Genomic DNA, 16,045 nt, shown 5'->3' with positions numbered 1-16,045 from the left:
CTCCCAAAGTAAATAAAAAGAAATGAAGACAATTGAATTTCCAAACTGCAATCCATATACATTGCTTTCCCTGAGAGTAAAACTAAGCCCCAAGCTAACTTCTGCATTGGTCTGTATTATTACGTTATTTCAAAAAAATTTTTTTTAACCTTTCCACATTTAGTGTCTCACCCTATTCATTCCAATCGTTAGTACTTCCCCCTCACCAGTACCTCCTGTCCAATAGTGCTCAGCCTCTTTTCTGACTATTCTATATTCAAATAGGTACATGGATAGGAAAGGTCTAGATGGATATTGGGCATGTGTGGCCATAGGGCATCTCAGTCGGTATGGACAAATTGGACCAAAGGGCCTATTTCCCTGCAGTATGACTCCCTCCAATTCATGAAGTTCCTTGGAAAATATTCTTTCCATCTACATGGGTTTATATATGTAACAAAAATGTTGAACTTTCCTCCATGCACTTCTCATAAAATCTGGTAGTACGCCACACATTACTTTCTTTATCTTTGCCATACCATCCAATTTGCAAAGCAAAGTGGCAGAGTTAGTTCCATGTCCTGACACATGTGCCAGTTTTATTTTCAGGTTCCCACTTTTGCAACACTTTTATAATTCGCTTTGATCAGTAATAGGCCACTAACCAACATTAATTTTCAGATCTGGGGCAGAGTGAGGAGCTGTACCTGTCCACTTTAACAAGGGTATAAGAAAATAACTGCAGATGCTGGTACAAATCGATTTATTCACAAAATGCTGGAGTAACTCAGCAGGTCAGGCAGCATCTCAGGAGAGAAGGAATGGGTGACGTTTCGGGTCGAGACCCTTCTTCAGACTGATGTCGGGGGTGGGACAAAGGAAGGAAATAGGTGGAGACAGGAAGATAGAGGGAGATCTGGGAAGGAGGAGGGGAAGGGAGGGACAGAGGAGCTATCTGAAGTTGGAGAAGTCGACGTTCATACCACCGGGCTGCAAACTGCCCAGGCGAAATATGAGGTGCTGCTCCTCCAATTTCCGGCGGGCCTCACTATGGCACTGGAGGAGGCCCATGACAGAGAGGTCAGACTGGGAATGGGAGGGGGAGTTAAAGTGCTGGGCCACCGGGAGATCAGTTGCGTTAATGCGGACCGAGCGCAGGTGTTCAGTGAAGCGATCGCCGAGCCTGTGCTTGGTTTCGCCGATATAGATAAGTTGACATCTAGAGCAGTGGATGCAATAGATGAGGTTGGAGGAGGTGCAGGTGAACCTCTGTCTCACCTGGAAAGAATGTTTGGGTCCTTTGATGGAGTTGAGGGGGGAGGTAAAGGGACAGGTGTTGCATCTCGTGCGGTTGCAAGGGAAAGTGCCCGGGGTTAGGGTGGTTTGGGTAGGAAGGGACGAGTGGACCAGGGAGTTGCGGAGGGAACGGTCTCTGCGGAACGCAGAGAGGGGAGGGGATGGGAAGATATGGCCAGTGGTGGGGTCCTGTTGTAGGTGACGGAAATGTTGGTGGATGATATGTTGGATCCGCTGGCTGGTGGGGTGGAAGGTGAGAACGAGGGGGATCCTGTCCTTGTTGCGAGTGGGGGGATGGGGTGCAAGAGCAGAGCTGCGGGCTGTAGAAGAGACCCTAGTGAGAGCCTCATCTATAATGGAGGAGGGGAAGCCCCGTTTTCTGAAAAACGAGGACATCTTGGAAGCCCTAGTCTGAAGGGTGATTGATTCCCAATGTCTTGTTGGCCATCTAGTGGCTGACTTAAGTACAGTGAAGCAAATTTTTGCATTCATCTGAGGTTAAGCCGTCCAAGGCTTCATCCATAGGCGAAGATTTTACAAAGCATCTCGAAGGAGCAAACGTGGGGAAACTATTTGGTCAAGCAAGGCAGGCTCAATTTTTCTGCATGGATGTAGAGTTCTCTTTTGTGTATTTTGCCTCATCAAAATAAGCTGATGAGGGAAGTTAACTTCAACTAAATTGGGAGCAGTATTTTGCTGCCCTTTTTATTCATTGCCATTTCTTTTCTGAACAGTAGAAACATGAAGGCTTTGACTTCTGCATAATTTCTACTGTAAAGTCAAATTGGCAATCAAGGAAGAACTTTGTAATTGGAGAATTCAGGGAGGAGATAGTAAAATTCTAGAACAATTACCTTTAAAAGGACATATAAAATGTCTTGGTAGGCTGAAAAGTGGATAAATAACAGGACCTGATAAGACAAATCCCATGCAGCTATGGGAGAGGATTATTGTGGTTCTAACAGAAATGTTCAAATCTTCTCTAGCCACAGGGTCAGTACCTCATGACTGGAGGGTAATGAATGCAATACCTTTTTATTTAAGGTTAGGTAAATGCAGGCGTGAGTCTAGCATCAGTAGTTGGGGAATTATTTGGAAAATGGTGGACAATATTAATCTGCTATTGAATTTGCAGGGATTAATTGTTTATATGCGATAATTTTGTTTAAGTGTGATTCTATGATTAATTCTGCTTTTCAAAGAAGTGACGAAGTATGTCGATGAGGGTACTGTGGGTGATATGGTCAAGCAATTTGACAAAGGGGGTGAAAGTTCCTCTGGCCAATGTTCCCTTTATTGTTAGCCTTGTCAGTACAAGTGTCTGAAATTGCACCAATAAAGAGTGCAGAAATGTTTATCTTGAAACCCTGGAGTAAAATATCTGGCATTTCAAGATGTGATAAATTTCCCAATTAATCAAAACTGAGCAATCAGCTTGTCAAATTGGAAGTTGTCAGGGGAAGGTTCTGGCAGATGGCATTTAGAAACACGCAAGCATGGATTTGAAGGAAAGTTATGTTGGAGTACATGTCTATTTTCAATTTTGATAACTTTTCATATGGCAGTTGATCGGTGTCAAAGTTCATGCACATTGAAAAACTGGCACCAGGTGGAAAAAGCAAAGTGTAATGCTTGACTGGAGCTTGTGTGAAGGTCAGCACTGGATCCTTTGCCATTTGTTTTGCAGATAGGTGTGGTGGTGCATTACAGCAAGTTGAGCACCAATCCTAGACCTCCAATCCTGACCCCATGTGCTGTTTGTATAGATTTCCACGTTCTTCCTGTGACTGCATTGGTTTCCTCCTCGTGCTCAGATTTCCTCTCTTATTCCAAAAATGTAAGAGTTGGTGGTTTATAATTGGCCACTGTAAGTTGCCCCAGTGTGAATCTTTGGGGGCAGGTGTATAATCTGAATGTAGGGTGATTTGATTTCAATTTGTAGATACACAGCATGGAAACAGGCCCTTCAGCCACTGAGGCCATGCTGACCATCAATAACCTATCCACATACTTCCATGTTACTCCATTTTCTTACCCTCTCCCCGCACACTAGGGCAATGCACAGAGAGACCAATTAACCTATAAATCCGCACATCTTTGGGATTTTGGCGGAAACTCGTGGTCACAGGGAGAATGTGCAAACTCTACACAGGTCAGGATCAAACCGGGTCTGGCACTGAGGTCGTGGCTCTACCAGCTGTGCCATTTCTAATTGTGTGAAAATTAATGCTTGATGGTTGACGTGGGCTACAGGGCCTATTTCTTATAAATGTAGGGGGCCACAATTAAGTTTGTTGATAATGCCAGAATGTTCTAAATGGGAAGCACAAAAATTAACCAGTTAAATGTGGCACAGCAAGATAGGAACAATAGGTGATTGCGGTGACATACAGAACACGACTTTATTAGCTGAAAATAGAATTAATGAGACGGAACATAATGGCAGAACGTTTTTAAAGATGGAGAACCCATGGCTTTTCTTTGCTTGTGGTCACCAAACTGCATGTTGAGAAAACATCCTGAAAGAGTAGAGGAAAATTTTAATGTTTTCATGGTTGGGAATTGTAGTTATGGGGAGCAATTGCCTAGGATGCAGATGTTTTATTAGGAACTAGGAGACAGGAAAGGTCTGAGGCATTTACAATTGGAAAGCCAACATGGCACACACAGGGAGGTCACCAACTATAAAGCTCAATATGTTTAATTGAACTTCTCTTCAGTCTACTAGAGTGTTGGGATCTAAAAGTTATGGCTCCTCAAGTGCTCATCTTGGTGCAGATACTCATCTTCCGCTCACTATGAAATTGTAGTAGCAAACGAAGTAAAGATACTCTGAATATGTGTAAGCCAACAGTAGATTAAATAGATTACATGTATCTTTTGAACATTTATATTAACACTTTAATAAGCAGTTTATGGGGTTTCTATCTGATTTATTCTTAGTTAATGACTTTGGTTAGAAAGCGGTAAAATCTTGAAAATCAATAACATTGGCACGCTGGGTAAGCCTGGTCCACATATGTTTATTGGTGTCATGAAACAATACAGTTAATGTTAGATACAACCACAAAGCAAAAGATGACTGAGTAAAAACAATCCAAGTTGTACGGTACAATCTCACGCGCAAAGTCTGGGATCACTTAATTCAAGAACTGTGCAAGGCCAGGACGTGGCAGGGATAGGAGTGTGGTGTTGGAGGAAACGGGAATAAAGAACTTATAACCTACATGACATTTAATTGGGAGTTAAGTGACAGTGCTTTAGAATCAAGAGACAGGGTAACCAAACTAGCTGTTCTAATACAATGGATTTGTTACATTTACACTCTCTATCTACACAATGCAGAATAAGCAGCATAATTTTGACTTGATATATTAGAGCGTGAACTTACAACTACAGTAGGAATTACATGCGCTGGTGAACATGACTAATCAATAATATTAAACTGCACATCAAAAAGAGACATTGCCCATATTTATGTTGCCAACATTCAAATTCCAACAAACAGCTGCTTAAGAGGAAGTCAGGTCCTCATCTGTTCAATATAAGCCATTCTAGATTAAAAATGACATGTACAAAGTGATTATTTGTGTATGCATTCCATCCCTAGCCTTCATTTTTGACTAAATAACTAAAAAAAATTAGTTGGAGCTCCATTTTCTTAAAATCTACAAATATAACTGCAAAACATATTGCATAAAGAACTGCTGGTACTTAATAAGAAAATATATTTTGTGCAATTGTGGCTATAATTAACGGCTGGCAAAGCAACAGGTAGAAATCCTACAGTGAATCATATAGACATGATCTTGACTGTCTGGGTTAAAGAATGCTCATGAAAAAAGGTGCTATATTCCCTTTTAATATTTATTCAATGTCTTAGAGTGATAGTTATTAAATTCAAGAATTAGACACAAATTTCAGTACTCATTAAAATAGATCACCAAAATATGTTTACTTATAGGATGTGTCATTGTCATACATTCCACCTTACTGATGGATCCCAAGCGTGTCCATATGCCTTAAAGCATCAAGTATCCATAAGATATTTCAAACCGAGTTACAGACTTGGACTGACACTGCAAATAAAGAGCAGCTTATGGGCGAGGTCAGTGGAGGAGTACCGCTAACCGAAAAGCTGCAGTACTGTAGCCAGGCTTTTATAATAATCAGATTTAGAAAATATAAATAGACTGCTTTGGGTTCTGGGGCTTTGCCATTGTTCATTATTTTGTTCGGGTCTATGACCTTAATTGACTTGATCCAATGCTCTAAGAACATCTTCACCCTGAAGCAGGGTTCTGTTGTCTTGGATAGGTGCATTCACTTCACAGTCATAGTTGGTGAGTGTTGGCAAGCTATTGTCCTCTGCTGAATGAGCCAGAAGCCTGGCTACTATACCTGAAAGTGAAAGCATTACATCAATTAAATAAAATTGAAATTGTTCAGAAAGCAAAGCAATAAGATTTAATATTCTAATTGGCCATCATTGATTTGCTTTACTGGACAGTAATGTGGCATTTCAAAAACTAATTATCTTGTAAATTAACAATGAAATCAAATTAAATTGCCTACATGTCATTATGTCCATCTTGGGGTAATTGGCCCTGCTGTAATAGAACATTAAAGAAAAAACAAAATCCCACATTATCTCCGAGTATCTTTTAAGCCCAGAAAACTGATCTGTTTTGACTGTAATCAATGAAACAACCTAGAACACTCTAGGGAAAGATTAATTACCTTTAATGAAGACATTTCTTGTCCTTATTTTGATCCCATATGACTTATTATTCTGCTTCTTATTCTGGACTCTTAGCCAGGGCATCATCTTCCCCACACAAGATAATTTAATAAAGGCAATTCTGCTATAATGCATGTTTAATAATGCAAATTGGAGATCACACGATTGTTAAATGAGGGAACACTTCGTATTATGTGGCTCTAATTGGTTATAATGCAATTTCAATCGTTAGAGAACCACTTGTTACTTTGGAAATTAGAAAAATAAAACTGCCTTTTCCCCATTTACACTATTTTTATAACACAATTTTCTATAACCAGGTTTCTTAGAAAGACAACTATCATATTATAGCCAAACTACTTGTATTTTTCATTCTTAACAGTTATTAAATTCTAGGAATACTGGCTTTAACTACTTTCTCCTATAGTGACAGATCCACCATTCAAGTGTGCTAAATCTTTGCACTGTACTATTTAAGGTAAAAGACGGAAAAAGTATACAATAGGCTGATGTGGTTCCAACAAGATGTATATATTTACATTCTTTGCTGTTGTATTTGAAATCCTCATAAAAAAAATTTAAAAAGCCAAAATACCATGCCTACCTGCCATCTACACCTGTATGTAAGCTTTTACTGATTTGCATGTGACGACTAGTTGCATTGGGACCATCACCATTTCCCAGCTTATGCAAGTGGGATAATCTTTCTTTCACACTGCTGCCCCATTCGCTGAGGTTGTCTATAATCTCCTTACAGCTTCTTTGTATCCTTGTCATTTCTCACATTCCAACTTGTATTTCCAGGTTTGATGTGAAACTAAATCTATTTCAAGGAAATAGATTAATAGTTGAGGTCCAAGGACCAATCCCTGATGTACTCCACTAATCAAAGTGTCAAACTGATAAGAAGCCTGTAACTGTTTTCAATCAACTAGTCCACTCAAGCACACCATCTCTATAATTCCAGGTGTGCTACCTTTGTTCACCAGCCTTTGTTGATTCTTATCACAGCTGCTGGAAAATCTAGTTTAGCCGTTTTTTCCTCGTCCATTCTATTGGATACATCATCAAAGACTAGTCATTTGTAAATTCATGTTTACACTTCTCAATATTATTATTTTCAGTGTTTTGATAGCACATCCTTTGTCACAGATTCCAGTGTCAACAGTATTTTCGCTATTATCAATATCCCTCCTCGCTCTTTAAATCGTAGAATTAAGTTACCTACCCTCTAATCTGTAAGAAACCACTGAAGTTTGGATGAGGTTAACCACTACCTGCCAAACCTTTCAAAATTCTATAACATAAATTATCAATCAGGTTTTTTAAATTTTCAGTTTTAAAGCTTGTTTATAGAGAAATTCTATTGGAGAAGTTAATGAGAATAAAGAATCTGTACTGGATCATTGGTTCTCCAGTATTTTGGTGAGGTTTTTTGTTTCTTCTGAAGACAAACATTTGTTTATTTCCCAGTTCTGCAATATAAATTCTCTTGTCTATATGTGGAGGATTGTTTTTTGTCCTGTCTTTACAGAAAAACTGAATAAATTTAAAGATTATAAATATCAGGTCCGTCATCCTTATCCCACCCTAATCATGGGTGATCTAATTTAAATACTCTTAATGCGCCATGTTCTATCATTTGCCAGGGCAGTTAATTTCAAAGATTCATTACCCCTCTGCAGGAAAAAGAATCTACACACCCGTTTTAAATCAGTGCCCCCTTGTATTGTAGTTATGTACCTTTGTCCAAGGCTGAAAACAGGTATATGAACAGGAAAGATTTAAAGAATTATAGGACAAGATGAGGTTGAAACTTGGTTGGCCTAATTGTATTAGGCAAAGGGCATGTTTCCATGCTGTGGAACTGATTCTCCCACTTATGAATACATCCTAACATCTTATGACCTAGCAAAACTTAGAAATTAAAACATGTGTAGCTGGATGAGTGGAGACGAAGACTGAATAATATGTGGTGTTGTCATTGGATTGCTGTACGATCACTTTCCCCTTTAGAAATCAAAGAACCACCACGGAATTAATTAGACCTCCCATCCCTTTAATCTGAAGGGAAAGAGGCTCAAAAATTGCCAGAAAAAGCAATAAGCCTATTTACGTTCTTGTTTCATTTGTAGGTTACTCTACATGCTGAAAAATATGCAGAAAACAATCAATGAGAAAAGGATAATTAGACAAGGAAAGGTTTTACTTAAATCTCAACATTTACCAGTGGGTAACAACACAAGTGTCTTCTGTTCACTGCCATTAGCTTCAAATCCTTTTGCACGCTTCCAAGTTTGTGGTATACTCACTGAAGGGTTTGTGTCACTTGGGAACAATAATTCCTGTTAAATACAAACCATTTCAAATTTATACTACATATTCATTGAGCAAAAATGCTTGATTAGAATATTATTTCAGCATGTTATCCATGCAAGTGTGCATATTTGCTACACTTCAAAGCATTTAATCTCTGCATGCAATATATAATTCATACTCACGACCAATGTGATTATGAAGATTTTGTTTTGCATAATACCCAGATTATGGGAATAATCTGGGATTATTCCATTCATCCCAGATCCCTTCAGCATTCCCACCTTGATTGCTCTTCCCAGCCACACCTGCTCTTAACTTGCACTACTTCAGGTTAATTTGACTTCCAATTTAATGTTTGCATTCAGTATTCAGTTTCTCCAAAGTAGAAGAGATTACATATGCAAAATATCTCCATACAATCTATTAGGGAAATGCTGAGCTTGTCTGTCACTTTAATTAACTGATCTCTGTCTTGGACTTGCATGATTTGAACAGTGCTTCCAGGCACGCGAGGGTCCTCAGCACTTGTACCGATTGTAATTTAGTTTAGATGGCAAGCCTTTCCAGTCTGCAATGGTGCTGATACAAGGTCATCAACCTGTAATCTTCTATATACTAAAACTCTTGTTTGTTTGTTCCTGGACTACAGCCAAAACGGTACAGGATAGCGCAACAATTTTAGGCCCACCTTACTCACCGTCGTCCTTTTGGTGCTAATGGAAGTTTCATTGAAATCGGTGTTATATTCACATTTTAAAGTTTAAATCTATCTCCTAGGGAGGGAGAGGGGTTGAGGGGGATGAGTGAGGGGAAGGGGTGGATTGCTGCACCAATGCAGGAGAGGTTTGGGCCCAACAGGTACACTTGGTCTAGTATTAACTAATTTTCTTTCCACAAATGCTTCCTGAATTACTTCAAGCATTACTGAGATTGCCAGTAAGGGAAATAATTCCACAGTTCCAATTTTGCCTTTCTCAATGCTCATTTATCTCTGGTTTACATCTGCTTGAGACAGATAACTGTGCTCACTCTCTCAGCTGACACCAGTACCTATTTGATTTCCACCATTCTATCTGTCTCCTGTCAAACATTCTCTTCCACCACCAATTTAATACACTTGTAAAAAATTCAGTTAAACCTGAAATGTTAACTGTTTCTCTCTAAATATTATCATGAATTTTGATCTCCGGAAATTGACTAAAGCTTCTTGAAACCTAGGAATTAATTACATGACAAATGAATTCTAATAGATTTTTGCTTTAAATTAGATATTGTAGTAACCCATTTTTTTTGTTTCACTGTGCCCAAGATAATCAGAGTGGATATGAACCGTAACTTTTTTGTTTATTCCTGTTCCTTGTGGTTTCAGATGTGTAAATATTTAAAAACTGCAATGCAAACTGATCCTTGCCCAAACAGTTGGATACAAGACTGGATGCAGAAATCTTGAGCAAAAAACAAATTGCTGGAAGAACTCGGCATGTCGAAACCTCTTCTATTATTCTGTCCCCATCCCAAATTACTCTCCACTTATCATCTCTCCCACCTAAGTCATCCACCAATCATACCCTCCTTACCTGGATCCACCTATCACTTGCCAGCATTTGACCCATCCCTTACTGCTATCCACCACCAGCTATCTCCCATTTATTTGATCAGTTTAAAGAGGGGTCCTCAGAGAATAAGGGGTAGGCCATTTAGAACGGAGATGAGGAAAAACTTTTTCAGTCCGAGTTATAAATCTGTGGAAATCTCTGCCTCAGAAGGCAGTGGTGGCCAATTCTCTGGATGCTTTCAAGAGAGAGCTAGATAGAACTCTTAAAGATAGCGGAGTCAGGGGAGAAGGCAGGAACGGGGTACTGATTGTGAATGATCAGCCATGATCACATTGAATGGCGGTGCTAGCTCGAAGGGCCGAATGGCCTACTCCTGCACCTATTGTCTATTGTCAGCCAACGTCCTTTTAAAGCAATGAGTCTACTTTAAGTACATGGCTGATTTAACTAAGCCTCAACTGCTTTTGTCTATAAGGTTTCACCCCTATCAAGAATCTACCAGCATCTGGAGAAACAAGAAATTGCAGATGCTGGTTTACAAAACAAGGCAAAGTGCTGGAGTGGACACAAAAAGCTGGAGTAACTCAGCAGGACAGGCAGCATCTCCAGAGAGAAGGAATGGGTGACGTTTCAGGTCGAGACATTTCTTCAGGATCTGAAGAAGGGGCTCGACCCTAAACATCACCCTTACTTTCTCTCCAGAGATGCTGCCTGTCCCGCTGAGTTACTCCAGCTTTTTGTATCTTTGATTTAAACCAGCATCTGCAGTTCCCCCCTACACCAAGTAATGGTATAATTCAGCCAGCACCTCTGGAGAGAATGAATAGGTGACTTTGTGGGTCAGGACCTTTCAGGCAGATTGGGGGTGGGGAGCAGAGGTGCAAAAACTAGGAGAGGAGAGACAAGACAAAGCCTGATAAGTGATAGGTGGATCCAGGTGAGAGTGATTTTTGATAGGCAGATGGTTGGACAAAGGCCAGATCCTTATCCTTATAACCGTTGCTTTTGAATCTCTGGATTTCATCCTCTCCCACTCCCCACCCCATTTGGTTAAAAGTGAGGTCCTGACCAGAAACGTCACCTGTCCACGTTCTCCAGAGATGCTGCCTGATAAAAGTTACTCCGGCATTTTTGGCGTCTTTTATCTTTCAACATCAGCCCTAAATATTCCAAGACACTTTGGGTATGTTAGAAAGATTATCAAGCTTCAAAATATGTTAATTTATCCTCCTTAAATGACAAAGAGGAATAAACACCATGTAGAGATCAGATTAGGGTCATTATTTTAATTGGGTCGCTTCTCACCATCGGTCACCAACTGGAAAAATATTTATGCCTACTCTGTTAGCCAGGCAATCTTCTATCCAAGTCAATATGTTAGCTCCTATACCAATAGCATTTATTTTCTAAACTAATCTTTAATGTAGCACCTGATAATGGCTTCTGGAAATGTAAGAGTACATCCATTGAGTTGTTACAGCAGGGTACTTCTAAGAAATCCATAAATTAATCAGACGTCATTTAACCATCACAAAGCATTGTTGACTTTACTTGATTACCTTTCTGAAAAAGGTAGCTATGCACTAATTCAGGGGATTTTTGTTTGAAAAGATCATAGCATTACCAAATCTTTAAGGATAAAATCCATTGGTTCACAATGATCTGATAGCCCATAGGCTTCACAATTTGCTCAGTACCACTTCCATTGTGATTAATTTTCAATCCCTATGGAATCCCCCCCCCCTTCCAATCCCTAAATGATAATTTCTGGGATGTTGCTTGAAACCTCCATGGCGAAGATTGATGCAACTGCAACTCTTCATCTATCTCCTTGTTTTTCAATATTCCCATACTCTTCTAACTTCAACCCCTTCTAGTTATTGTATAGAATGATACCATATTTATTCTTTTGTGCTGGAACCAAAATAATTAAGCAGAATTACTAAGAAGAAAATGATAAAACTACACCTACAATTCCAACTGCCTGGAACAGGGAAGCTGCATTCTCCAACTTTCGTTTCCTGGGTGAATTGTGCAAAACCACAGTCTGAGGGCTCGGGTCTTCTGTCGGAGCTCTTTCCTTTGCAGATCTTCAAGCAAACAAAATAGTTTTAGTGCAATTACATTACTAAACATCTAACAATATCAGACTTTTGAAATCCTCTGGTGCATGCTGCACTTTCTTTGAATACTCCACTATGATCTGTTCTACATAAGTAATAGGAGCAGAATTAGGCCATTCGGTTCATCAACTCTACTCCGCCATTCAATCATGGCTGATCTATCTTTCCCTCTCAACCCCATTCTCCTGCTTTCTCCCCATAACCCCTAACACCCTTACTAATCAAGAATCTGTCAATCTCCACCTTAAAAATATTCGTTGATTTCCTCCACAGCCGTCTGTGGCAATGTATTCCATAGATTCGCCACCCTCTCACGAAATAAATTCCTCCTTTTTTCCTTTCTAAAGGAACATCCTTCTATTCTGAAGGTTTGGGACATTACCCAACCTATGCTTTACTACATCAAGACATTTTTCCCTTTTCCTGTGTAAATTTGCCATAAAGACCCCATCCTTAGCAGAAGCTGAATTTTATTGAATGATGAAACATTAAGGGTGGGCCAGGAAGACTTGGTATCAGACACTACAAAGGCATCTTGCTTATATCCGCTGACATAGGCAATTCATGAATGTACATCAGTGGCTTAATGTAATGAATTGGAAGGAACTGGTAGACTATTTTTACAAGTTTAGTACATAAATAAAATAATTCTGAAAGCAGCACAAAAGAATAAAACAATTTAATATTAAGAAAAAACTGTGTTTTGGGGGTCAGGATAGAGAAAAGTACTACAGCTAGAAATTTAGGCAGTTTCTTGCCCAGTGCTGGAAACTGAAGTACACAAGAAGTTTGGTATTTTCTGTTAGACTGTATTTGTTTCCTCTCCCTCCATTTTTCATGTGCAGAGGCTGAATGCCTGTGGATCTTTCTTGACTGGAGAGCAGAGACCTGAACTAAGAGGTCTTTTTTGTAATACTGTCTGAGTGTTTCAACTTGTGCTGAAGAACAACACAAAAACCAGCAATAAAGATATTATTTTTAAAATATATTTTACTCACTATTTGATTAATTGACGTGATTAGTGCAGATGAATTAAAATGGATGCATGTAAAGGAGAATGCACATGAAATCCAATCATGGACGGGTGGGAGCTATGTCGTCGTCGTCCACCCTGGGTAGTTCTACGGAACTGGCAAACTGCAGCAAAGCGTCAATTACAGTACTCTGAAGCACCAATTGCCACTTTTGATTGTTGTAGTTGACATACAAAAGAAGAATCATGGACAGTTTGAATAACCTATTTGTCTGAAAACATGCATGACGGTGGTCTGTTATAATGGTGCCAAAATTGGGATCACCTGACTGCTTGCAGGGGTCGTCAACACTGCCAAAAGCAAGTATCATTGGCAAACCTAGAATGGCCACTTATCTTACCTTTTACTGTAATTAAGCAACGTCTTCACAGGAGATACAGAACTCTGCGGACGTGAAGTTTCAATCTGCTGCGTCAGTGGTCCTTTTCCTCCAGATCGGACAGGTGAAGCTGTTCTGCTGCTGCTCTCACTATAGGGTGACTCTGGGCAATTATCCATTTCATGTACATGTATGCACGATTTAATTGCATTCACAGGCTCAATCTTTTCCACTTGTTTGAATGATTGTATATTCTTGTGTGGAGTGTCATTAACAGATGATCCAGCTTGCGGGAAGATGTCAATCACATTGTTCATGCTTTGTGTGCTGGGAGGGGTGTCTGGAGACTCCGTAAGTGGTGAAAGTTGGTCCAATGATCGAAGCTGAAAGTCATCATCCATTGGGATGTATGGAGCCAACATCTCCAAATCCAAGTTATCAATGTCCTAGTGAAATGAACCATTTCATTCAGTCAGAATATATGAAGATTTGCTCCATTTCTTTTCTTGGCTAAAATAGACAGCATAACTGAATTCAAATCTTATTCAAAATCTATCTCACTTTAATTATTTCATAAGTCTCTTTACAATTAGATAAAGATGCAGCAACCCAATGCTGAATTCTCTTTTCACAATGCAAGATCTCTAATGTGAAAAGTTCAACTAAATGTGTCTCATGGTATCTTGATTATAGTATGCTCAATTAGCTGATGATCTACTATATAAAAGGAACTGGAATTTTCTGGATTAACCTAACTTTTTAGTTAAATTTACTTTTTTTTTGTTGTTGCAAAGTACACCATTGTACATAATTTCAGCATTATTTGAATACCTTACTTATTTTGTCATACCTGAACAGAGAAGGGGGTTTTGGCTTCTGGATCAATTGCAAAAAGCTTTTCCACTATGTCCAATTTGAACTCGTTAGAAATGTCTGTGTCAACACTAAAGCAATAGGCTGGAGGACTACTGGGCTGTGAAAATAATGAACAATTATTAATAATTAACAAAGTTCAATTAATTAGATGAAGAGATAAAAGTCAAATAGGAAACACTTCTATTTGACTCCGAAGTACTCCTAAAATTAAATTTAGGGATTAAAATTAAGGTAGAAAGAGTGCTGCTCAGGGTTCGAGGCCCTGAGCTAAAGGTATAGGTTGGCAGGATAAGACTTTATTCCCTGGAGCACAGGAGACGGGGGGTGATCTTTTATAGAGGTGCAGAAAATCACGAGGAGAATTGATAGGGTGAATGCATAGTCCTTTATCCAGGGTAGGGAAATTAAGAACCAGAGAACATAAGCTTAAGATGAGAGGGGCAAGATTTTAAAGAAACCTGGAGGGCGATCTTTTCACTCAGAGGCTATATGGAACAAGCTGCCAAATGAACTAGTCGAGGCAAATACTGTAAACATTTTTAAAATGGCATTTGAGCAGGTGCAAGGACAGGTTTTACAGGATATGAACAAAATGCAGTCAAATGGGACAGGCTATATAGGGCATATTGGTCAACATGGACCATCTCTCAGAATAACAAAATGTTGGCAGTACTGTAAAAGCACTTTACTCCAGCCAACCTAACTGTAGCAAAGACAGTGGTTGGGAAGGATGTAGTCCACACTCTGCTGTTTTTGTTTAATTTCAAAACTTATCTTCCTTGAAGAATTCTAAATGAGGAGCTACAACAATAAATTTGCAAAAATTCACAGAATACTGAATAAAACTGACGTACTTGGATATCTTGTTGGAAAACATATAGCAAGAGACTTACTTGTGTTGAATTGTGAGGGGGCCCAAAACAGGAGGGTTTTCTTGTTTCCTCATTCATTTGTGGAATGGTAAATGGAAATTCCAATGGCTCTTGGGTTGTTTCAAGCTTGATAATTGACTCCAAGTTCAAGGCTGACTCTGTGCTGCTGCATAGTGGCTTTACTGCATCAGAAGGAGGAAGGGGCGATAGTGCCAAGTCTACTGTCTTTCGGTCAGTGGCGGAGGGTAACATAACATCATTGTACAGAGGGACCTTATCAAACTGCTGTATTTCTGAACCTGAAACTAAAGGTATTAATGGATTTAGAATTTGCACAATGCTATCAATCCACTCTTCAAACAAAGTTTATCAGTCAAAATCCATTCATTAATACATTGTGAATACGCTGCATAGTTACAAAGACATAATTTAGAATTCTACTCCTAAAACTGAATGTTATGTCTTTATATAGAAACATAGAAAATAGGTGCAGGAGGCGGCCATTCAGCCCTTCGAGCCAGCACCGCCATTCATTGTGAAACCCGAGCCTGCCTTCTCCCCATATCCACTGATTCCACACCCCTAGAGCTCCATCTAACTCTCTCTTAAATCCATCCAGTGATTTGGCTTTCACTGCCCTCTGTGGCAACGAATTCCACAAATTCACAACTCTCTGGGTGAAAAAGTTTTTTCGCACCTCAGTTTTAAATGGCCTCCCCTTTATTCTAAGACTGTGGACCCTGGTTCTGGACTCACCCAACATTGGGAACATTTTTCCTCCATCTAGCAAGGACACCCAGGTCTCGCTGCACCTCCCCCATACCTAACCAAACACCACTGAGATAATGATCTGCCTCCTTGTTTTTGCCGCCAACGTGGATAACCTCACATTTATCTAAACATAGCACAAAAAGTAAGGAAATTTGTGTT

At 39.5% G+C, this 16,045-nt stretch overlaps 1 protein-coding gene and 1 long non-coding RNA gene across 2 annotated transcripts in view; one reads left to right on the top strand and one right to left on the bottom strand.

Moving 5' to 3' along the window:
* LOC144597415 (uncharacterized) overlaps positions 1-16,045 on the top strand; it is a 63,242-nt gene that overhangs the window by 14,204 nt on the left and 32,993 nt on the right. The window lies entirely within an intron of this gene.
* LOC144597413 (hypoxia-inducible factor 1-alpha-like) overlaps positions 4,289-16,045 on the bottom strand; it is a 40,284-nt gene continuing 28,527 nt past the window's right edge. The window contains exons 10-15 of the mRNA XM_078406763.1: positions 15,137-15,420; positions 14,218-14,340; positions 13,389-13,813; positions 11,864-11,981; positions 8,244-8,361; positions 4,289-5,676 (exon numbers count right to left, since the gene is read on the bottom strand). Of these exons, the coding sequence (XP_078262889.1) occupies positions 5,525-5,676; positions 8,244-8,361; positions 11,864-11,981; positions 13,389-13,813; positions 14,218-14,340; positions 15,137-15,420 (1,220 nt within the window). The 3' untranslated portion in view covers positions 4,289-5,524. The remainder of the gene's footprint in view (positions 5,677-8,243; positions 8,362-11,863; positions 11,982-13,388; positions 13,814-14,217; positions 14,341-15,136; positions 15,421-16,045) is intronic.

Source organism: Rhinoraja longicauda, chromosome 10 (genome assembly GCF_053455715.1).
Source record: "Rhinoraja longicauda isolate Sanriku21f chromosome 10, sRhiLon1.1, whole genome shotgun sequence".
Taxonomy (NCBI): domain Eukaryota; kingdom Metazoa; phylum Chordata; class Chondrichthyes; order Rajiformes; family Arhynchobatidae; genus Rhinoraja; species Rhinoraja longicauda.
Note: the sequence above shows the minus strand (reverse complement) of the source record. Positions and strands in the feature narration are given on the sequence as shown.